The following is a 23,244-nucleotide window of genomic DNA, read 5'->3' as shown; positions in this document are numbered from 1 at the left end:
GTTGTACTGAGAATAAGCGGCGGCATCTGTTTACCTGACACAGAGTAGATGCTCAATAAAGTTTTAATTGTTCACTTTGAGTTTTGGAGCCCATACCAAAGAAGGGATGGCATTTCACTGGTATGTTTTAGGCCACTGGAGTGGCTAAACGAGAGTATGGGGATGGTGGAGATGAGGCTAAACGTTTGCTCTTATTACCATTTTCTCTGGGTTCTAGCAATTCCTGCATAGCTAAGCTACTTGATTTGTACCTGATTCGCTCCCATCCTATACTGAGTTGCCTGTATAAAGTTACACCCAAAGGAAATAAATTAGCAACATCGTAGGTGCCACCAAGTATGGGTTTTCTCCCTCTGGCAATCACAAGCTCTGGCCAGTGAGCAGAAATCCTTTTCAACTGTCTTTATTCTACTGCCATCCTGTGGCTGACCTGTGCCACTGCAGCAGTGGGGGCCCGGTGTAGCTGAGCTTCAGGGCTCTCATTGTCCCAGGGAGGCGCTCCTTGCGGGGAGGGAGTGCTGTGGAAGGGTCTGCTCAGAGGCCCCACCAGCGGGCAAGAGTCTGGGTGCGAATCACCAGTCTTGACTTGGCTTCTGCTTGATGAACCTCAAGGACACATAGTACAGGAACAGGAAACCACAGCTGATGCTGATGAGGATGAGGTAGATGGCATAGAGAGGTTGGGAGTTCAGGTCCATATCACTGACCATCTGGAGACATCAACATTCAATGAGCTCGTCAAGATGTCCAATTATTTACCCATTAATTTAGAATCTGAGGCCCTCCCTACTTACTTTATCTCCTGAGATTGAGAACGTGATGTTTCCGAACTGCACAGTATAAAGGCGCCCATTAAACTGGATCTGCATCAGCCCTGCGAAACACCACTGGAGGAAGGACACCTTGGAAATCCACATAGGCACTGGAGACAGCAAGAGCCAGGTCAGCCCCACAGTCCTAGCACCTTAGGAGGTGCTGCCTGCTCTCTGCAACACGCCCCAGGGAACCCTCTGAGGAGCCAGGAGGAGGGAGGGGATGAAGGGGCAACAGCACAGGAGGCAGCTGGGGCCATGGATTGGAGCTGAGGAGGCAGAGGAGCTGCAGGGTGACCTAGATGTAGGATCCACACAATTCTAGAGGGTTGATGAGGTGTCCCTGTGCGCTCAGCTTCCCAGAGCGCTCAGTTTAGAGTGGGCAGAGCCTGAGCATCAGGGTCCAGAAAGGAGGAGGAAGGCCTGAGTCCCTCCTGGCTGTCAGCAAAGGGCTCACAAAAGTGATGGGGAAGGTGAGAAGAGGTGGGACAGGCTCAGAGGTGGAGGTTGTGGTGTCACAAGATCTGGGGGAAGCGGTAGGCAGCCAGCAGCCCGAGTTCCCCCCGAGGAAGCTCATTCTGTGCACATGACTTCTGAGAAGGACCAAGGTCACACAGAACAGACTACTGTGCTGGCCCAGAGCCCAGTGTCATGGATGGAGCCAAGAAGACATCTAAGGAAGACTCGGGAGGTAGAAATGACCCAGCCCACTGGTGATACAGAGAGGGAAGGGCCCGGGGTGGCTTCTGGGTGTTGCCTGCCTCCTTTACTGGACACACTGCCATGGCCTACGGGACAGTGGCAGAGGCAACTCTGCCGGCCTTGAGTGGGGCCTGGTGGAAGCGGGCTTTACCCGCTGCTCAAACCCAGAGAGGCTGAGCGGGCAGGGGCAGAGACCTCACCTGCCCACAGGTTCTTCAGGTTGATCATGAAGCCCCCGGTGGTGTAGAAGCAATTGTAGAGGGCGTGGCAGAAGAAGGAGGACATGTGGAAGGTGGGCAGGAGGGCGGCGGCGGCCAGGGCCATGGCCCTGCAGCAGAAGACCACTAGCCACACCAGCAGGAAGTGCAGCAGGAAGGGCAGGAAGCTTGGCTCCAGGTTGGCCAGCCAGTAGGTGGGCATCCCGTAGATGATGACGTAGGCGCAGTGCTCTGGCAGCTCCCCAAGGATCTGCAAAGCATGGAGCCAACGCCTTTATTCCTGGCGCTATTTTCAAATGCGTAACACTGGCATTTACCCCCATGATGCCAACCAGCCTGGCACTGAGGCTGTTGCAGGGGATGCACCGGGCACAGCCTGTGCTCCCCGCCCCCGACTTTCCCCCACAGGGCAGTTCAGAGCCATTTCCCCCACACAGCCTGCAGCTATCTTCTCTCCTGAGACCTGGCTTCAAGTCTTCACCCCGCCCTGCCCAGGCCTAGTACCTGTGTGTCCTTGGGAGAGCTGTATACCCTCTCTGAGCTCATCACAACTGCCTGCCCACATCAGTTCCTTTTTAGGTTACTGCTGACCAGAGAGTATCATTCCCAATCCACATTTCTAGCCTTCTAGAGAATTTTTTAAAACCTGCCAGTCTTTGAACCTCCCCCACCCCCAGAAGGTGGTCTCTGCAATCACAGGGAATGCGTAGCTCTGGAGTTCGGGAAGACTCTTTCCTGCGGTGTCTGTACAGTGTGGTGCAGCTCTCTTGGGCCTACACTCGCTGTCACCTCTGACCAGTCAGTCACCTTGGCAAAGTAATATGGACCAGTGGTGTAGAGCCCGTCTTCCAGTTCCGAATACAGCATCGCCCGCTCCGAGTGACCTGGGGTGGAGTGGAAAAGCGAGAAGTAATCTACTGTGTTTCTGATTTTGCATCTCTCTTAATATCATTTAAAGTAGTTCTACTGGCTCTGGTTCTTATGTGTTTTTTTAACAGGCGCAATAATGTGATCCTGTCCCAGATGTCCAGCGAGGCTGTTCAGGCACGGCAGATCCATGCCCTGCACATGGTCATCACAGATCCTGATAGGATAGGAAGACACTGAGCTAATTCCCCGGCCCAACAGTTGCTGTCTTTTACTACACAGTCACAAAGAAATTCTTCGGCAAAGCTGTAGTTGCCAGATAATCAGAAGAGTGCAGAGGCCAGCTGGGAGGGCGCCGACACCCAGGTCCACCTGGCCCAGAGTGGGTGACACTCACATTTGGAGACGACGTCCAGGATCACGTTGAAAGGGATGAGCGCGCCGATCATGAACAAGAGGGCCGCCGTGTCTGTGAAGGAGAGCTTGACGTCCCCGTGGCCAAAGTAGAGGAACCCGATGATCAGAGACATCAAGCAGGCCTCTGCCCCGTGAATGAGGAGGGTGGGCAGATCTCGGAAATCATTGGAAATCTGACGACTTTTTTAAAAAAAAAGAATAAAAAGAAAGAGACGTCAGGGGGACAACATAGCCTCTGTGACCTAGGGAATGTCATGTAATCTCTGGAAGGATCGGTTCTATCATGGAGATAGGAACACCCATTCTCGGAGCTTCTATGAGGCGTCAATGAGAAAACCGACAAGAAGATCTGCCTCACAGTCAGTCCTACACTCAGGATTGTTCCTTTTCTCATCAAGGAACAGCCTGGTAATTTTACTTACAGAAACTATGCTGCGGGGAAAAAACATTTGGTCCATAAAGACGTATGGAGATGTTTGCTGTAGTGTTTACCTGGGCCAGTAAGTCTGAAAATAACCTCACCATTCCCAGGAGCCACGCGGCTTACAGTCGAGCTACCCAGAAGGCCGAGGAGGATCTGACCAGGTGACAGGCGGAGGTGCTACTCTAAGTGAGAAAAAGCTGCCGTGGAACCTTACACAGAGTTCGATTTCACCTGAGAATTCAAATGTTTCTGTACATGGGAATGCGTAGAAAGACACAGAGCATGTGGGCCTGGCTTTCTCTGAGTGCTTCCGTTTCCAGCTTAGATTCTCCTGTACTATCTGAGTCTTTTCACAGTGACCTTATGGTTGTTCCACCGAGGCTATTTTAATTTTGCCCAGACAATAAAAGTAACAATGCATCACAGGAGGGTTAGATGTGGTCCCAAAAATGCTGTTTTTCAAGCAATTCTACCTCTTGCTTCCTCCCCCAAATTCACTTTAGATAGAAAGAGCTTAAGTGGACAGAGACTTTGGGGCCAGGGACACAATGAAAGACAATTACCGGGTCAAGGTGACAAACTGCTGTACCACCCCAGGCGACTCTCTGGGAGTCTGGCAGGATGGCTCAGTGGGAGTCTGGTAGTTGTCACACGGGAGGGTTGGGCTGTGAGAGACAGAATGTGGCAGATCAGGCCAGTGCCCTGCAGGAGGGAGCTCTGCACCCAGAGCCACCTGCCCTTTATACCTGGCCACACAGGAGCCCACATCGAGCTCCTTCGTCTCTGCTTTCCACAGAAAGTCATTAAAGTCACACACTTTTTCTTGAAACAAAGCCGCGAGGGACCGAGCCTTCTCCCTGGTGGCCACTTCCTGCTCTTGGCTGCGCCTGTCGATGCTGGTCAAGTCCACTGCAAGGAAAAGAGGCGAGGCTATGGGTGGCCCAGTTCCTGACACTGTCAGCCCTGGGGACTCTATGACATTCCTCCCCCTCTCTGAGAAGGACCCATGAAGCAATGGCCAAAATGGAGAGAGACAGAGATCTCCGGGGCTGCCTGGCCTGAACACTGGGGCTGACCCCTGGCCCAGTCCCAGCACCCATTATGTAGAGAGCCCAGGAGGATAGGAGCCTTCACGGCAGGGGCTCCATCAGTTATGTGTTGGCCCTGATTCCAGGCTGTCTAGGAAGTTTCTGACAAAGGCTCAGCCTCACAGAGCCTGCTCAGGAGAAGAATGGTGGGTGAGGAGGAAGGCTGGGAAAGTGGGGATTCCTGACACATCTTCTCAGTTAATAATCTGGCTTTCCAAGCAGCCAGCCCACGGCAGGACCAGGTTTGGCTGAAGGAAGTCAGGGACCAGCCAAGTACACAGAGAGCTCTTATTGCCCTGTCAGCTGCTTGGTCCCAGGGCGGGAGTCAGGCCACCTTGTTGGGAAGCCAGGCCCATTGGAGAGCCACCTCTGGCATCCCAGGAAATGATCCTCTGCATCAGGGAGCCCCTTACTGCAGCCCTTCTCCCACAGTGCTTGACCTTCAACCTCCAAGGCCCCGGCAAGGCCGGCAAGGCCAACTCCACCTCTCACAGCAGGGCCTTCCTCTGCCCAGCTGGTGCCAGGCCAGTCACACCTTATGCCTCCCTCCATTCTTTCCTCCCAGCCTCAGCATAGCAGGGGGTCTCTCTGTCACCTCCTCCTCTTCCCTTCTCCATTTCTACCACACATCTCAAGCCAACATCATATCTAGGAGGGGTCTCAGAAATCTTTTTCTGTGTTCTTTTTCTTCCAGACTTGCTGGGAACCTCAGGCCCTGTAGGATCTTCTGCCCCAGACTGGCAAGGGACACCTGCCCCAGGACTTGTAGGCAAGGACCCCTGTCTCTCCACTCCCCACAAAATAAAACAAAATAAAAATAAAAAAGGTTTTTAAGTCTGCTACGGGCATTTGACTTCTCTAGGTGTGCTTCAAACTGCCCTCAGAGGCCATGCTAGCAGGTGCCCTGTGCTCCCTTATCCGGCAGCTCTCTCACCACAGGCAAGGGGCTGAGTCCTTCCAGGGAGTGAGGGTCAAACAGGAGAGCGACAGGGACTTGGTACTCCGGACCCTCATGGACGCCTCAGGAAAACGTCCCCGGCATCCATGGAGCTGTGAGCTCCTCACTACATTTTGCCATCCTGGGAAGAACTTGGGGTCCAGCGGGCCTGTGGGACCAGCCGCTGCTGCTGCTTCCCCCAGCCCTGGCACCACTGTGCCATCTGTCCTGCAGCCAGGCTATGCCTCAGCACTCTGTGGTGTCCCCCCAGGGCAAGTGCCCTCAAAAGGCCTCCGCTCCCCCCAGGAAGGAAGGAAGTGGCTCATTCATACTACCTGAGAAATTCTGAGTGTTCAGGACCCAAGAGGCAAGCCTGGGCCAGCAGAGCAATTTTCACATTCAGGGAACCCTCATGTAGGCCCTGGGCCCTGCACTCAGCGGCACAGCAGCCTCCATGGCTCGGTAGGGCCTGATGTAGTCATCAGATTCCCGGATTCTGTCCTCTGCTCAGTTCCCACCCCGCACAGAGGGGCGGCTGTCACAGCTGCTTTTTTGCTCAGGTCCTTTCCAGCATTCTGTCCTTGGTCAACTCTCCTCCACCCAGTCTATCCATTACCTCTCCTCCTCCTCTTCCCCTGACACCTGCCAGTTTTGCTCCTAAATCTTCTCAGCACCTGTCTGGGGTGAGGGTTGGACAGCCCTGTGTCCCGGGTCCCCAGCCACCAGCTTTGCTGTCTCACCGTAGAAGTCCGCAGGGTTGCTGTAGCGGGGACAGGGGTGACCGATGGCCGTGAAATACTGGACCATGTGCTGCGCCGGCCCCAGGTAGATGGTGGTGCCTGAGGTCATGAGGAGGACCAGGTCAAACAGCCTGAAGATGTCGGACCGGGGCTGGTGCAGGGAGATGAGCACCAGCCTGTTGCCCTTGGCCAGCCGGGACAAGGTCTTCACCAGGTTGTGGGCCGTGAAGCTGTCCAGCCCCGAGGTGGGCTCGTCCAGGACGAGGATTCCTGACCACAGAGAAGAAAGGGTGACCCGACTGCGCCCAGGACGGTCTCTCCCCGCTCTGCCAGGGGCTCACCTGGGTTCCACAGGAGCTGCACCCCGATGCTGACGCGCCGCCGCTCGCCCCCAGACACGCCGCGCACGTAAGCATTGCCCACACGTGTGTCCGCGCACTGCCGCAGCCGCAGCTCGGCGATGACTTCCTCCACCTGCGCGGGAGCGGGCGTCAAAGCCTCGGGCTGCACACCCGGGCCCGGAGCTCAGAGACCTGCTTCTCTGCCCAGGTCTTAGCGGGGAGGAGGGCGCTCCAGAACCCTGTCCCCTCGCTGCAGCGTCCCTCCTGCCTCTGTCCCCAGCTTCGGGTCACTGTGTCACGCACGGGCCCTGTGTTGGGGACCAGACAGTTGGGCTCCCTGCCCACGTGGAGGACCGGAAGACAGGCTCACAAATAAACACATAAAACCCATGGCACATTTGACAGATGCTGTGAAAGGAACCGGCTGAGACTGAGATGGCTCTGTGTGTGTGAGAGAGACAGATGCGGGGGAGAACGGGGACTGAACCCAGAGACTTCACACTTTCCTACCTCCCAATCCTTTTTTTACTTTGAGACACCGTCTCACGACTTTACTAAAGTTGCCCAGGCTGGGCTCAAATTTGCAAATTCCCCTGCCTCGGCCTCCCAGAGTGCTGGGATAAAAGGTGTCTGCCCCCAGGCCCAGTTGGTCAAGTGAGGTGAGCACAGGACTCTTTTCAGCAGGTGTATGGTGAGCCGGGCTGCTTAGCCTCTTCCTGGGCTGAATCCTGAGGCACAGAGGGTAAGGATGTGCTGACTTCTTAGACACTGTGGCTCCCTACCAGGCTGCATTACCCTTTGGTTGCGCTGAGCCTGGGAGAAGGTTCTGGGAAGGCGCATTTGGGCGACGAAGGCCAGGGTCTCTCGGACAGTGAGGTGAGGGAGCAGCTGGTCGTGCTGGCGAACGTGGGCCACACATTTCCTCACCAGCTGGGGCGTGCTGGGCTGCCCGTTGATCCAGATCTGACCTGACTTCATCCTGCCACCATGGTCTCGGCCAGTGATCACGTCCAGCAGCGAGGCCCTCCCACAGCCTGCAAAGGGACCAGAGTTGTTGCGGAGGGCAAAGCTGCAGGGATCAGGGGGCAGTTGCTGTGCCCCACATGCTCTCCAGCTCCCTGGCCTGTTTTACCCTTGCTGAAGTAACCAAGCCCCAGGGAAGGTGGCACTGCCTGTTGGCCCAGGCATGGCAGCCCCTGGACATGAAACCTCAGGCTTTTTGTCTGAACCCTTGGGAGGTTGGGACTCCTTGGCACTGGGGTTTACGCCAGGTCAACCAGCAGCTGAGTGACAGGAGAATCCCGACTGCTGCAGGCCTTCCCGCACCTGGAGCCTATGTTCTCTCCCACACGGATGTGCTTTCTCTCCAGCAAGGCTGGGGTTCATTGCTCCATGAAGTGGAACTATTTCTGCCTGGCGAACCTGCCAGCTGTGCATCATCATTCATTGTCCTTTGGCTCAGAAACTGGTTCTGTGGGAAGGACTAACTGGGAACATTCATAGAGTATCTTCTAAAAATGCAAAGCAGAACCTATTTTGAGAAATAAAGGGGAAAAATAATGGAGAAGTAATAGATGTAGAAATGATTTTAAAGCACAGTATATACATAGGTTCTGAAGGTATCTCCACCCTTCTTTCTTATTCTTATCAGTAGCACTTTTTATTCTCTCTAAAAACAAAGCCCACTGCACTCACTTTTGTCTACTTCTGAATGATGTACCAGTTACTATTGATCTGGGGGACTGAGCGTCAGACTGGAGTGCTCAATGAGGCTCATTCTTTGACAATGATTTGAACTGTGAGTGCAGACTGGGCTCAGACTTGCAAACCCTTTCCTCTAGTGGAGCTGAAAATCAGCCCTGCCCAGTTACCTGGACAGGATTTGGGTTCACTTGTTGTATATTCTTTTTGGAAAGAAAAATTTCCAAGTTAGTTTCCTTTTTTTGGTACCAGGGATCAAACTCAGGTCCACGGCGCTTAGCGAGGCAGGCGGCAGAACCACTGAGCTAAATCCTTCCGGCTTGTTTTCAAACAAGTGCAATTACAAAATGCCTGGGAAGTCCTGCCCAATGTGATCTTCCTGCTTACTGCCGAGAGGTGCAGAGCGGAAGGGGCCTGCCCATTGCCTCACAGGTACACCTCATTTAGGGCCCTGAGAATTTAGGTGGAACAAATAGGAGAGGAACCAGAGAGAGGGGCCCAGGCCTGCTCCCTGTTCAGCCTGGAACATTGGCTTCGGGGTCTAGGAGTGAGGAGATTTCACCAGCCTTCACAGCGGACTTGAGATTCCTGGTCAGACAGCGGGAAGACCATATTTTCTAAGCAAAACTTTGTTAGAAGTGTGGGCAGCCTTTTCCAGTGCTTTTGGAGAGATGCTCTAGGTTAAAATACCTAAGGACACTCAAGACCTTGGGAGAACGGCTGGCATCTCCCTACCACCAAATTCGTTAACTGGAAAACACATCCAGCATTGCAGATTCTGTTAAGGACACTAAATGCCTGGGGCTATTTTTTAAAAAAAATAATTATGACCAGCATTTGTGTGTTTGTGTGTGTGTAATAAAAGTCACAGGAAATATAATGTATACACCTGCTTATGCGCTTCAATAATTTAATCTAAGTAGCTTGAAACTAACACTGAACATGTAGTCAAAAGTCCCGGATATTACTCAGTTTATTCCTGCCAAGCCTCTTGGACTTCACTTTCCTTAATCATATATCAGAGGTACAGTACTCCCAGCCAGGGTCACATGCACCGACCGTTCGTTCACCCGGATGACTGTCAGTAAGAGCTCCCGTCTCCCCTGATGCTCAGTTCAGGAAGAAAAAGGCAGATAAAACAAGAAAAACCACCGGAAGTCACATATCAAAATAATCTCTGTTTAGGTCAGAATCCCAGCATCAGGGCCAGAGTGGGAGGGGCTTAATGATTGTGCATATTGTTTCAGTTACAAAGTGCATTTACAGATAGTAATTCATTGATCTTTGGTTAGACAATAAACAGATCTTCTCTATCAGAAGAGTATAAAAGTTTGGAGTCGATGTTAAATACGTTGAGTAATCTTTACCTCTGGAAATGATTAATTAAAAGGTATAAAGTGCTCTCACTCTAGGTAAGATGTCCTAGGAGGAAACGCTTGGTTCTTAGAATCAGGAAACAAAGTTCAAGTTCTAGCTCCACATTGAATTTGTGTCATTAGGAGAAAAACTCAATTTAGTGTCCTCATCTATCAAATGCAGGGGAATGAGAGTGTGTGTGTGTGTGTGTGTGTGTGGAGGAGGGCAAAGGCACACTCTAGAAGTGTGGACTAGGTCATTTGAAAAATCTTCCTCCAAAAATGCTTTCCAGCCCTGACATTCTGGAACTACAAATTTTCTCTGGGGAAGTGTCTGTTTGAAGCAATCCCAAATCTGGCTCTTTGCAAGAGGTTGAAGGTTGAGCTCTAGCTTTGCGGGGGCACAGTGGCGGAGCGATGCCTAGTCACTGTCTGGCCATGACCTGAGCAAGTGCCCTTGTGGTCGGAGGAGTCCCAGCAGCGAACATGACTTTCTGAAGCTGCCTGATGGTCCCGTTGGTCCAGGGTGTCTAGAGACAGACACTGCACCTGCAGCTTCTGGGGGACAGGAGGCAGCTCATGATTCGTACTAGTGCCAGGCATCTAGAGCTGTAAAGGGAGGAGCTGGACTTCGGGCCCAGGTCTGTCCCTCTAGGCCACTTTTCTACCTTGGTCTACTAGTCAGCAAAGAGTTCTACAAGAAACATCCATTTTTCCAAAGGACCATTCTGCATCCCAGAAGACAGAAGCCACTGCCCCATGCCCTGTTCCCCTGCATCGCTACCTGAGCTCCCGATGATGGCCAGCATCTGCCCGCTTTGCACTCGGAAGCTCAGGTTCTGGATGCCCAGCTCACCAGAAACTTGATTGCTGTGCAACATCCAAGGGATCCTGAACTGAGCCAGCTGCTCAAACCAAGGCACCTGGGATGCCATGTCTACCTGCAGGGGGAGAGACGGCGGAGGGTTCCTCGGGAGCAGGGACGTCCCCTGCTGATACACAAGGGGCCAAGCCCTCCCCACCAAGGTTCTCTCAAACACAGAGGTGCAGCCAGTCAGAGTGCTGCACGCCTGTAATCCCAGCACTCTGGGAGGCTGAGGCAGGAGGTCTGCAAGTTCAAGCCCAGCCTTGGCAACTTTGTGACTTAGCCAGACCCTGTCTCAAAATTTAAAAATACATAAAAAGGGCTGAGATGCAGCTCAGTGCAAAGGCCCTGTTTAATCTCTAGTAATAGAAAACAAAAACAGAAACAAAAACAAATATGGAAATGGAACTCCACCATCCTGAGAACCTGATGCCGCTGTTCCCAAATCTGGAGACAAAAGGACTAGAAATTAGGTGCAACAGCAGAATAGGAAAAAAAAAAAAAAAACCAAAAAAAACAGAATGACTGCACCTAATGACAGTAATTTACTAATCACTTTGAGGTGTTTACTATGTGCAAAACATTATGTTAATCATTATCTCATTCAGTCATCATTGCAAATCTATAGCACAGATACAATTAGAATCTGTGTTTTATAGATGAGGCTCAGAACAGTTAAGTAAGTTGCTCAAGGTCACACAGCTAATAAGTGGCAGAGAGAGAAAGTTATAGTGCACCTCATTAGCTCATCCTAACTCACACTTATGGGAAACCAGGGTTGGGCCTCTGAAGTTTACCATCACAGGCCCCACCATGTTCCCTCTGGGCAGCATGCAGGTTTCCAGAAAGGTAGGGAAAGAGTGGTCCTTGACTCTGTGCGGGTCTCCCTGAGAACCTCTCAAAGACTGCTGGTTGTCCTTGCATTGACTCCGGGAACAGCACATTTTACCAAAGCGGGGGAAAACTATAGAGACATATAAATGGATGAAATCTGAACGTATAAAGTCTGTGGTTGAGTTAGTAGCATTGTACATTGTTCATCTCTTAGTTTTGATAATTATACCATGGAGTACAAGATGTTACCACGAGGGGAAGCCGAACAGAGGCCATGTAGGAATACGGTACCATTTTTAGAACTTTTTCAAAAATTTAAGATTATATCCAAATCTAAAGTCAAGAGTTCTAGAGACTTTCCCCAGGGCTCTCACTGTTCGCTGTGTTTCTGTAGGAGTCTCCGGCCCTTTCCTGGCCTCTCCCCTCTCTCCCCCACACCTGGGTGACACAGAGAAGTCGCAGGGCCTGCAGCCAGTGGATGCGGTGGGGGGGGTGTGTGCCCGATTGAGTCCATGCTGGGAACCGAAGTCTGCAGGATGGGCTCGCCTCGCCTTCCCCCTTTCCCTGCTGCGGTCCCCTCAGCCCAGGCGTGTGCACCCCTACCTGGTAGGTGAGATCTCGGACTTCCAAGGTGTTGGACTGGCCACTGTAGGTGAAGTACAGGCTGTTGTCATTTTCAGAGAACAAGCTGTCCTGGAGGCCCTGCTGGGAGACAGACAAGTGAGGGATCCTGGGGATGCAGGAGAAGTCGGGAGGAGGGCGGAGGGGCAGGAGCTGTGACTGGCAGGGTTGGCAGGATTCGCCCAGGTGGAGCCAGGACTTTGAGAGCACAGGAGTGACAAGGCAGGCACATTTCTCTCTCTCCATTCAGAGAGCACAGGCCTCCCCAGGGCAGCTGCTGCTCTGACAACCTCAGCCTCAGGCTAGGGGGCCTGGACGAAACAGCTGAGGATGAACGCTGTGCAGACTCCAGGCTGAAGGGAGCAGGCTAGGCAGGCTGGAGCCTGGAGCTGGGAAACCCTCATCTTGGAGCTTTCTCCTCCCCTCATCTGGCTTACTATCTCCTGATGCAACCAACTCAGCTTGTGGGAGGAAAACAGCTATCAGCAAGTTAATAATGCTCAATATCCACGACGACACCTCCCAAGAAAAATTGTATTTTTTTTTTTTTTTTTTTTTGGCTATACTGTGAGTTGAACCCAGGGCATTTGCACTGAGCTATATCCCCAGCCCTTTTCTTATTTTTTATTTTGAGACAGGCTCTCCCTGAGTCACTGTTTTATACAGGCTGGACCCAAGCTAATACTCCTTCTGCCTCAGCCTCCCAGAATGAGAGGATTATAGGCGTGCACTACCACAACTGGCTGTATCGTATTTTGATGAGAAGTTTTGTGCAACAAAACCGGTGAGAATGTGTCGCGAGCCGCGACCTCAGGATCCTGCCAGCAGGTCCTAAACCTGAAAGGCCGAGGACAGAGAGACGGGAGGCACTTTTCTTCTCATGTTCCTTGCTTGCTTTATTACAGAACCTCTCCCTTTTATACTCTCCAGCTGCATGGAAGCGAGGGCTGCACGGGAGCGAGGGAGCGAGGGCTGCACGGGAGCGAGGGAGCGAGGGTACCGCCCACACATTCCAGAGGGAAACAATAACCACCATAATGGGTTACATCTGCTACCAGCTGAACTCGCGCGTGGCTATGGGCGAGAGCACATCCGTGCCAGCGAGGTGACTCAAAGTTCAATCATGGCTAGGCCTGTGTCAAGGCTCACCATAATGGCTCGCCATAAGAATGCTCCAGGAGGATTTCAAAAAGGTCACTGTCACCATCACCCCACATATGTACACCACAGTGAGGCTGGTGAATATTTAATTGCCACATAATTATACATATGCATGGGTACAGTGTGATAACTGGACAATGTATAAAATGTGTAATGATCAAATAAGGTCAACGAGAATTTCCGGTCCTTAAAAATTCACCATTTCTCTGCATAGCCTGCTTGCCTATACAAAGCACTCCTCTCTTCTGGTTCTTTTGTTTTTTGGTACCGGGGATTGAACTCGGGTCTTTGTGCTTGCAAGGCAGGCCACCGAACCGCTGAGCTAAATCCCCGGCCCTTCTCTTCTGGTTCTTTATAAAATCTACAATGAATTGTTGTGAACCACAGTAACCACAATGCTAGAATTTATTCCTCCTAACTGTGTTTTGGTGCCTTTATCTCACCTCTCTCTGTCCGTTCCTGCTATGTAGCCCAGGCTAGGCTTGAATTTGTGATCCTGTGACTTCAGCCTCCTTAGTGCTAGGGTTACAGGAGTGTGCCACCACACCAAGCTATGAGATTTCTGCTGTCCAAGGCACTCCATTTTTCCCCTGTTTCTGAAGTGCAGGACCAGGGATAGATTCTTTTACAAGCTCACATGGGCCTGGGCCTCCTGCCTGCAGAACTATCTTTCTAACATACAGCTGGGTCCGTTCCTCCAATCAAGCTGTGAGAGCTTCAGGTTTGGAGTTTGAGGTGTGGCAGTGAAAGAGTCCATCTCTATGGAGCTTAGGTTTGAGTGTGAGTAGGGTTTAGGAGGGAGTAAGCCAGGGAGAAAGGCCTACTGACCTCCAGCTTCTGGTCAGGGATCGCTTCATTGTGGAGAGGACCAGTGCCTTAGGTGATAATAGCAAACAATGGTCTCTGTCAAAGTACTCCTGCAATAGTGGAGGTGAGAGGCCCCCTGGATGCGACTTTCCCAGCTATGCCAGTGTGGGAAGCCAGCCATGGCCCACTGGCTTTTTGAAAGACAACATTTGTTCCTTTTTAAGGACTGCACGTGTTAAACTTGTTTTGACCCTGCACGGGAGAAACTCGGACAGCCCCGAGGGCCGGGCGAGGGGCGTGGGAGGCGGGCGGGGCGCGCTGGGACCACTGTGCAGAGTGCGAGCTTCCCGGGCCGCGTGGACCAGGTGTTGAGGCCCGTGTGAACCCTCGTTCCCGTGGAGCGGGTGTTGAGGTTACTATGGTGATCCTAGCCCATAATAGTTCGGCCTTTCCCTTTAAAAGGCCGGTGCTTGCCGGCAATAAACGTCGCCTTGATCAGACTCTTGTCTTGGCGTCCTTCCTTTCTCTCTGCCCCATCTCCACCCCGCTGCTCTTTCAGGTTTGAGGCACTGCGGGACAGTGCTCTGCGTCGCCGGTTCGCGACATGCCAGGTCTCCTTGTGAGCAGAACCCAGAGTTCGGAGTTCGGGGAGAGTATAACAAAACCACTTAAGGTTTTGAACTACTGTCAACATTATCCAAAAAAAAAAAAAAAAACCGGGAAAAACAAGCACCCAACTCAGGCAAGGGGTTATCTCTGGGGAGCAGGGAAGATATGGGGGAGAGACACAGGAAATGGAGCCGGTGGGCTTCAAAGCTGTGGGGAGTGGGGGGGCGGCTCCCTATGTCAATGGGTTTGTTTGAAATATTTCACAATATGTTTTCAAAGGAGAGAGCAATCCCATGGCTAGAACGCCAGCTTCCGCTCCCACCTTGACCCCCAGGCCAAAGCAGGGAGGGAGAGGTGGGGCCCAAGGCAGAGCGGGGAGGGTGTGTGTCCTCTGTGAGGGTGACCGAACTCTGGGGAGGTCATGGGCAGCCCTGGTTTCCCTGGTTCCACCTCCACCACACCGGTGCCTGGTTTCGCTGGTTCTTTGTGTTAAGTGCTCGGAAAAATCTATCACCTGGTGGGGACTCATTTGGGCTAATGAGGATCCTGTCATCTTGTGTTGTTTTTTAAAGCAAATATCTGCAGGAGGGATGTTGAACAATTGGCATCAGGTGGGGCCCAAAGCTCGCAGGTTGGATTAGGGAGAAGGAGCTTCTAAAGAAGGGAGAGCAGACATCTGGAGTCTGGAGCAGTGTGTGGAGGTGACCTCAGGTCCACTGTGACCAGAAGGCAGAGGGCATTTGGGGTCTGGACGGAAAGAGGGAGCAAGAAGGAAGGTAGGCAAAAATTTGAGAGGGGCACAGGTCCTGTCCTGAGGCCTGTCCCAGGCCCCTTCCTTGAACCCCAGCCACCACGGAAGGAACAGCCCTGTGGGAACCACACAGGCAACTCAGGCTTGGAAGAGGAAAATTTGTGCCTGAGTTGGGTGTGACTTGTTCCATTTTAAAATATTTTCCTTGGGTCCCAGGAAGGATTTGTTAGACTCTTCCTGAGGTTTTGACAAACTCTCTCTATTTTTCAAATACTTAAATATCTATTCGGCTGACATCTTAATCAGTATGACTGTCAGAACATCACTTGAATTTCTGACAGGTGACACCCGAAAAAGCAAAAGCAGGTTTATTTGTAGGTAACCAGCTCAGCTCCTGCTGGGCTACATTGTCATTTCTCCATGTATTAACTTCTGATCAAATTCCTGAATCAGAAGCATAGACAGAAACTCAGAGAACTTGAAGGAGAAGGCTGGGCAAGGGCAGGGTGTGATGTGCTAAGGACCTGTGGCTGACAGGGGCATGCAGGGGTTGTTCCTGGCTGAGAGGACAGTCCTGGACCCAGGGACATTCAGACCAGAGCTCAAACAACTCTGGCCTGACGCCCAGACCTTTCTTGTCCTCCTCTGTCACATCCTGCCCATGATGTAAGCAGTCTGTGGGCCACAGGCACCTACCACTCCAAGTACCTGATGCCAGAATCCTCTGCGCAGTGCCCTAACTCCATTCTCAGGGCCCGCCTTTATCTCCTCCCAGGCCTGTCTTCCGGTGCCCTGATGCTGCCTCCTAACCCAGCACCCTGAGGCCAGAAGCACATTTGTTTGTGGAGGACATGGAGGAAATATGAGTGGGTAGGTCAAGGTGACCACAAGGACTGCGTCAGTTCCTTGCACTGAAGAGTGGGGTGGAGCCGGGGGTGGGGTAGAGGAGGGGACAGGCTATGTCATGAACTAGAGGCAGACTCTCTCCTGCTGCCCTTATTCTAGCTGTCATTCCAAGGACCCCCCAGATTTTTCTTTTCTTTTTTTTTTTTGGTACCAGGGATCGAACTCAGGTCCTTGCGCTTGCAAGGCAAGTGGCAGAACCACTGAGCTAAATCCCCGGCCTTGACCCCCCCCCCGTCAGAGTTTTAATTGTTTTGTTCTGTTTTGGGTGCTGGCGATCGAACTCGGGACCTTGTGCTAGCAAGGCAGGTGGCGGTACCACTGAGCTAAATCCAGGGCCGCCCCCTTTTTGGGTGGCCTCCAGGTTGTGAGGAGGGCATGTCAAGGGAAGAGGTCAGCAACTATGCTATTTTTAACATAGGTTTGAGCTGGATTGAGAGCTTTTAAGGATCGAGATAAAGGATACGTGGTCCTCATCTTTTAGTTCTAAATACTGCACATGCTAGGGGAAGACTCCTAGGGGTTGGCCCCAGGGGAATTCAGAGGGCAGAACCTGGGCTCCTTGGGCCTGACTGGGTCTCACCTTGGTAACTCGATGCCATTCTGGGTGCCTGTGCCCCCTGCTGGACTTCTTTTTTTTGTTGTTGTTTTTGAGACAGGGTCTTGCTATACAGTTCCGGCTGGCCTCAAACTCTTGGCAATTCTTCTGACTCAGCCTCCCGGGTGCTGGGACTACAGGTATGCGCCACCACTCCCTGCTTGGAGTTCTTGTTCTTGCCTTTCTCTCCTACTTTTCCTCACAACCAGTAAAGAAAGGTGGGGTAGGGACCTGCTTTCCTTCTGTCTTCCAATGCAGCCTCCTGCCTGAAGCACCTCCCACTCTCCCCAGTCAGAGGCTGTTTATCAAGTAAACACATCTCTGGTAAAATGAGGGAGGGCACCTCATGCCTCTACTTTGTTTCTCATAGCTCTCTCCAAGATCCTCTAGTTACCTGATTATTCTGAGCATAAAATTGGATGATCCCATGGTCATTCAGCTGCCCCTGTCACTTTACTGCCCCTGAGAATCTTGGCTTGACAGCCACATGGACAGGGGTGACACCAGCAGAGTTCCCGGTCTGTGTGAATATGTTTCTGTGGTGGAACCTCCTCTGGGGAAAATGCTAAATCCGCACAGGTCGCAAACAGAAACATCACTCCCCTATGGGAGCAGGTCTGAGGGCCAGAAATGACCTCAGAGTCTCATAGCCCTGAATCTGATCCCTTCTGCCCTCTGACGCCCAGGAAATGGATCCCTGCTGCCACATCCTTGCTCTGTTTGTGGTGCAGGTGATGGATTAGGGCAGAAACTCTTGAGAGAGGAAAGAAAAGTCCAGTTCCTCCCTACCTGCCGGGCCAAGCCAGCCCGTCACTCACCAAGGCATCCTGGACAGCAGCCCCCTTCCAGAGCTTCCTCTCTGCAGCTTCCCCGGCCATGAGCCCACCAGCTCTGTGCCCTTTTGATGCAGCTCCTGTGGCCTTTGGCGTCTGCTTTCTCCCTTGGTTCCTTAGAGCTGGGTGCCCTGGTCTTTTCCTGGCAGTGCCAGGATCTCTCCCAGCATTCCTCTCTGGCAAGCCCTCCTACAAACATGTGCTTTCCCTGCTGTCAAGATAAGGACGCTCCGGCTAAAGGTACATCTGATAATGGCATCCGTGGCCAAGTCCAGGCTGGCAAGAAGCAGGTGGGGCACTCTGTCTCTGGCAACTCAGTTGAAGCCATTCCAGAGAGGGCCAGGCCACCAGAAAATTCACCTGCCCGTGCTGTCTGTTGGCCATGAGTGAGCTCTCTTCTCTTACCGTAGATGGGGCCTCGGAGCCCCAAGCACATGGAAATCACCAGAGCTCCCTAGAGGAAGATCCTACAGAAGCCTCCAGGACTCGTCACAGCCTAAGTGTCCTGCATATCTCCTACAGCGTCAGGTAAGGTGGGCCTGTGCTGTGGGGCTGCTTCCTTAGTAGATGCGGGGGAGAGAGACAAGGGCTACCCCTGCCTCTTACCCTTCCTGTGGTGGCCCACACCCCTTCCTCATTATCTGGAGCCTGCCCCATGTGAATAGAGAGGACCTATAGGGAGCCGGGGCTGGGAGCATGAGGTGGAATAAAACCTGGTGAAGGAACGTGGGTCAACCTAGGAATAAACAGTGCTCTGTTTGCCTTTGCACAGCCAGACAGAGACCTGACATTTACAGCAGCTGCTGGGCAGGCACTCTCTGTGGGTGGTGCCAGCCTGCAGCCAGGGCCTGCAGAGCAGGACACTGAGGTGGCCACACACTTACGATCCTGTCCAGAAGTAACTGGCCAGGGCAGAGCTGGGGGGCAGCGCTGGGAGACCTGATCTGGTCCCTCCCAGGACCCCACGCTGCCTTGGCCATAATGTGGTTTTCTTTATAGCTATTCTGTCGGGCGCTGGTGGGACATCTCATCTTGCTGGCAGCGATGGAACAGGCAGATCCTCAAAGACATCTCCTTGTATGTGGAGAGTGGGCAGATCATGTGCATCTTAGGGAGCTCAGGTAAGCTAGGGAGGAGCATTCTGGTTCTTAGGGAACATGCTGTAAAGCCTGTGGCTTGAGTTAAGCTCCAGGTTGAAGAAATAAGTTTAAGTTCAAGGTCATAAGTTTGATATTAGAATAAAATCTAATGACACATCTGACTGTGAATGGAACTTGATACAATATGAAACCGTGAGAAAGATCCTTGAAAGAGTATAAAGTCCTACCTAGCACGTCTTTGCTTCTTCCCTCCCTCCCTCCCTCCTCCTCCTCTTCCTTCTTCCTCTCCCCCAACTTCTCTCCTCTCTCTCTCTTTCATGCTAGGGACTAAACCCAGAGTCTCATGCATGCTAGGCATACAGGGTGCCCAACAAACATGATTTCCCTCAGTGCTACCCTGACTAAAGACAGAAAAACGAGTTAAATAAGCATCAAAATGCCCATTTAATTCCTGTATTTGATTCCACAGATCCTTTTTCACTTACAACATACTTCGAACTTACAGCCAAGAATACAGATGAGAAGTGTTCACATACTAATATCAGGCCGTATCAAATCTTAACATTTTGCCATCCTTTCTTGGGGTCCTTTCCCCTCTGAAGGAATTAAACACTATAGATTGCAGTGAGCCATCTCTGTGCCTGTTCCCCATGTCATCTCCCTCTTCCTCTCCTCAAGGGTAGGCATGCTTGTCTCTGTGTCCCTGCATTGGCCAGCCCTTGTCCCAGGAAGGTGTAGCCTTTGGACAGGCAGCTTCTGGTGGCTGAGGGCAATTTTCTGTGAGGGTCGCAGGTGAGAATCCTCAGGATCCTCAGAGCTGACGCTGCCAGCCACTGAGGGTGGGTACACTGGCCCTGAAGAGTGGGCTTGTATACACCACCATGAGGCGAGGTTGTCTTGTCTGTCTTTAGGTTAAGGACTCTGACAAGTCGGCTTCATGGAAGTCTCTTGATTGCACAGTTGCTTGCAAATTGTTGGCATTTACTACCACCCTTCATTCACATTACTCTCTTTAACAGAGCCAGGGTACTTAAGCCTTAGGTGAAAATGAGGGAAGGTACAGATTGGGAGGTGGCTTGAGTGTGTCCCCTAAAGGTCCATGTGAGGGAAGCTTGGTCCCCAGCATGGAAATTTTAAGAGTTGCTGGAACCTCAGAAGGGAATGACGTGGCTCTCTCAGGACCCCGTTTCCTTCTTACTAGGGAAAGTTGTTATGAAAAAAACAAGCCTGTCTTTGAATCCCTCTGGCTTCCCGCCTCAACATAGTCTTTCCCTCTTACATGTCATCCTGCTGTGATACCTTTTGGTGTTTGTGATGTAGCCAGAAGGCTGTCACCACAGCTGAGCAGATGGGGCTGGCTAATCTCGAATTTCAAGCCTCCAAAACTGAGCTAAATGAACTTCTTTTTATAAATTACCCAACTCATGCATTTTGGTATAGCAATGGAAGATAGACAAAGATAGTCCAACCTCTACACGCAGGGACTAAATCGATGACCACTATCTGCTATAGCAGGGGCACAACTGGATGGGAACAGTAGGATCTGAAGACCAAATGAAAAGGAGCTCACTGACTGCTGTAATCTACTTGGGCTACTGTAACAAAACACTCTATACTGGGTGGCTTAGAAGCAACAGAAATTGATTTCCCACAGTCCTAATGGCTGGGGAGTCCAAGATCAAGATGCTGACAGATTTCATGTGCCATACGAGCTGATCCTCGTAAACAGCCTCTTAATCTAATCTCCTGGTAAAAAGGATGAGGGGTTTCTCTCGAGCTTCTTTTATGAGGCCACTAATCCCATTCAGGTAAGCTGCACCCCCAAAACCTAATTACCTTCCAACCCTACCATCAGCTTGGGGGTAAAGAGGTCAGCATTTGAATTTTAAGGAGATCTAGGGGCTGGGGATTTAGCTCAGTGGTTCCGCCACCTGCCTAGCAAGCGCAAGGTCCCAACTTCAATCCCTGGTACCAAACAAACAAACAAACAAAAGAATTAAGGAGATCTAACATTCAGATCACACCACTAACTAAAGCTATTACACATTTCTAAGATTTCCCATTAATTCTTATTCCTTTTATTTGTATTTATTTCTTTACTTTTTTTTGTGGTACTGGGGATTGAACCCAGGACCTTCACGCTGAACTACATCTACATTTTTTTTTGAGATAGGGTCTGCTCAGACTTGTGATCCTCTTGCCTCAGCCTCTCAGAATGCTAATAAGATGTGTGCCACATGCCCAGATTTATTTCCATTTTTAAAGCACGTTCTGACTATACATATATCATAATATTCAAGATCACTCTAATTTTCCTTTTGATAAATATAACATGCTCTTTTAAAAAGAAAAAAAGCTGAGTTATCCCTATAATAATCTGCTGCATTCTTTTTTGTTTTGATGCTGGGGATCGAACTCGGGTCCTTGCGCTTGCAAGGCAGGTGGCAGAACCACTGAGCCAAATCCCTGGCCAATGCACTGCATTCTTTATGTGGATTAATAAGGGTGACATACATAGCGTGCTTTGTGCACGTTTCATCATACAGTGTTTGGCGCTCCTGATCTGGGGGTATGGCCTGGTGTCTGATGCTATACCTAATCATGGCTTTATCACGCCTGTGCTTTATACTAAACATGAAACTGCAGTAGAATGCAAGCTCCACCAAAGTGGGAATTTTTTTTTTTTTTTTTTTTTTTTTTTCTGCTGTGTCCTTAATACTAGAACAGGGTCACTCTCTGAGTAGGTGTTTAATGTTTGTTGAACAAATGGGTGAATAAATTAAATGTATGAGGTGTGATAGAAAAATATGGTATGTTCAAATAAAAGCAAGTTTATTACAGTAAAAGGTGCACTGTAGTTAATCCACCTCAGAATGTTCTCTCCTGCTTCAGACAAACACCATCATCCTTGCCACTTTCTGAAGCAGCTGTGGAAGTTTTCTTTCATGTGTCTTTAGTTTGTTGCTTTGGCTGCCTGGATGACCGGAATCAATTCAAAATGTTGACCTTTCATGGTCATTTTTGACTTTGGGAAAGAGCCAGACTCACATGGTGCCATATCTGGTGAATAGGGCAGACGAGGACACCCTGTGATTTTTTTTTGGGGGGGGCGGTACTGGGGATCAAACTCAGGACCTTGCACTTGCGAGGCAGGTGGCAGAACCACTGGGCTAAATCCCCAGCCCACACCCTGTGATTCTTTACAAGCCTGCCTTTCCACTGAATGGCTCTCAGCAGCAGCATTCGCACATCGTACAGAAAGCCTTGATCACACATCATATAGACACTCATGAAAAGATTTCTTCCAGAATGGCTTCAGAAAGTGGCAAGAATGGTGTGTTTGAAGCAAGGAGGAATATTCCGAGAGGGATTAATGGTAATATGTCTTTATGTCTAATTAACACTTGTAGTGTTTCAGTAAATGACCCGATCCCGTTGCTGTGTAGTTCTGAGCAGCATGTATCTATCAAGTCTTTGTTAGGAAAAGATGACTTACTGTTCAAAGTCTCACCAGTGTGGCCTGAAGCAAGCCTGCTGCAGGCCACCTACCGCATTAGGGGGATTTGTGTGACTCACTGTTTGCTACTGATTAGAACCTATACTCTGGGATGGATGGGTGCTTCCTTGCAGAATGTTTAGTTACAAATTATTTCTGCCCTGCTAGAGAAATACTCCCTCAAAGCATAGTTTTATTGTCTCTCAGGGAATTCACCATTTATGTGTTTAACATTGCTACTTTATTCTTACTTTCTCCACTGACTGTACACATCAGTTTTCTCTATCCTTAGAAAAGCTTTGTGCTGGTTTTGCATTCATTAGCTAATAAGTATTTGACACCAGTTGAAAGACTGAATTAGTTATCTATTTCTATGCAAAATAAAACAAATTCCCATAGTGGCTTAAAACAACAAAAACATCCTTTATTATCTCCCGAGGTTTCTGCTTGGTGTATCTGAAGTCCTTGCAGGAACGTCCCTAGTGACAAGTGGTGAGCTATGCCCAAAGCTCCTGGTTCAGGATGAGGCCAGCTTGGTCTCAGCAAAGGACTCCATAAGAGGGTGCTTCTCAAGTCATACACACACAGAGGTCACCCAGGGACTTGGTCAGCAAGGCAACGTCACCTACAGGCAGGTACAACCAGACAATCCCAGGGGACCACAGAAAGACATCGAAACGTCCTCGAAGCCGAATGTTTCCAAGAGTCCCGTCCTTCCTTTTATTCTGATCCTATAGTTTCCCTCTCAAAGGAAATAAGCAGGAAGAGCATCTTCAGACTTGACCTGCCCGAGACAAATGGCTTGTCGCTCACAGGACACGCTTCTCTGTGCCCTGAGAGCATGACCCCGGGACCAGGCCTCCGCGCAGTCGGGGCACGGTCCCCCGAGGGCTCCTCCAGGGCCTCCTCGTGTCGCCTCCAGGCTCAGGGAAAACCACGCTGCTGGATGCCGTATCCGGGAGGCTTCGGCGCACCGGCACCCTCCTCGGGGAGGTGTCTGTCAACGGCAGGACGCTGCGCCGGGACCAGTTCCAGGACTGCTTCTCCTACGTCACGCAGGTGGG

The 23,244-nt window shown here is 51.0% G+C and overlaps 2 protein-coding genes across 7 annotated transcripts in view; one reads left to right on the top strand and one right to left on the bottom strand.

Moving 5' to 3' along the window:
• Positions 1-555: 555 nt before the first annotated feature.
• On the bottom strand, positions 556-17,729 carry Abcg8 (ATP binding cassette subfamily G member 8). Of its 6 annotated transcripts, none has more exons than XM_010611495.2 (13): positions 17,570-17,729; positions 11,905-12,006; positions 10,387-10,543; positions 7,342-7,580; positions 6,547-6,679; positions 6,206-6,475; positions 4,187-4,349; positions 4,004-4,105; positions 2,997-3,196; positions 2,540-2,616; positions 1,715-1,982; positions 795-922; positions 556-710 (listed from the first exon to the last, which is right to left on the bottom strand). In XM_010611495.2, exons 1-13 carry the CDS (start codon positions 17,627-17,629, stop codon positions 573-575), a joined length of 2,037 nt encoding a protein of 678 aa, XP_010609797.1. In that variant the 5' UTR covers positions 17,630-17,729; the 3' UTR covers positions 556-572. The 6 variants fall into 6 exon arrangements, with proteins under 6 accessions (XP_010609797.1, XP_019061173.1, XP_010609799.1 ...); XM_019205628.1 differs by having other exon boundaries at positions 11,905-12,003; positions 17,570-17,728; XM_010611497.2 differs by lacking the exon at positions 17,570-17,729 and adding an exon at positions 16,737-16,911 and having other exon boundaries at positions 11,905-12,003.
• Positions 17,730-17,838: 109 nt separating this feature from the next.
• Abcg5 (ATP binding cassette subfamily G member 5) overlaps positions 17,839-23,244 on the top strand; it is a 22,594-nt gene continuing 17,188 nt past the window's right edge. The window contains exons 1-3 of the mRNA XM_010611510.3: positions 17,839-18,112; positions 18,584-18,705; positions 23,103-23,239. Of these exons, the coding sequence (XP_010609812.1) occupies positions 17,967-18,112; positions 18,584-18,705; positions 23,103-23,239 (405 nt within the window). The 5' untranslated portion in view covers positions 17,839-17,966. The remainder of the gene's footprint in view (positions 18,113-18,583; positions 18,706-23,102; positions 23,240-23,244) is intronic.

This window comes from Fukomys damarensis, unplaced genomic scaffold (genome assembly GCF_012274545.1).
Source record: "Fukomys damarensis isolate Sample0158 unplaced genomic scaffold, DMR_v1.0_HiC HiC_scaffold_2, whole genome shotgun sequence".
Classification (NCBI taxonomy): Eukaryota; Metazoa; Chordata; class Mammalia; order Rodentia; family Bathyergidae; genus Fukomys; species Fukomys damarensis.
Note: the sequence above shows the minus strand (reverse complement) of the source record. Positions and strands in the feature narration are given on the sequence as shown.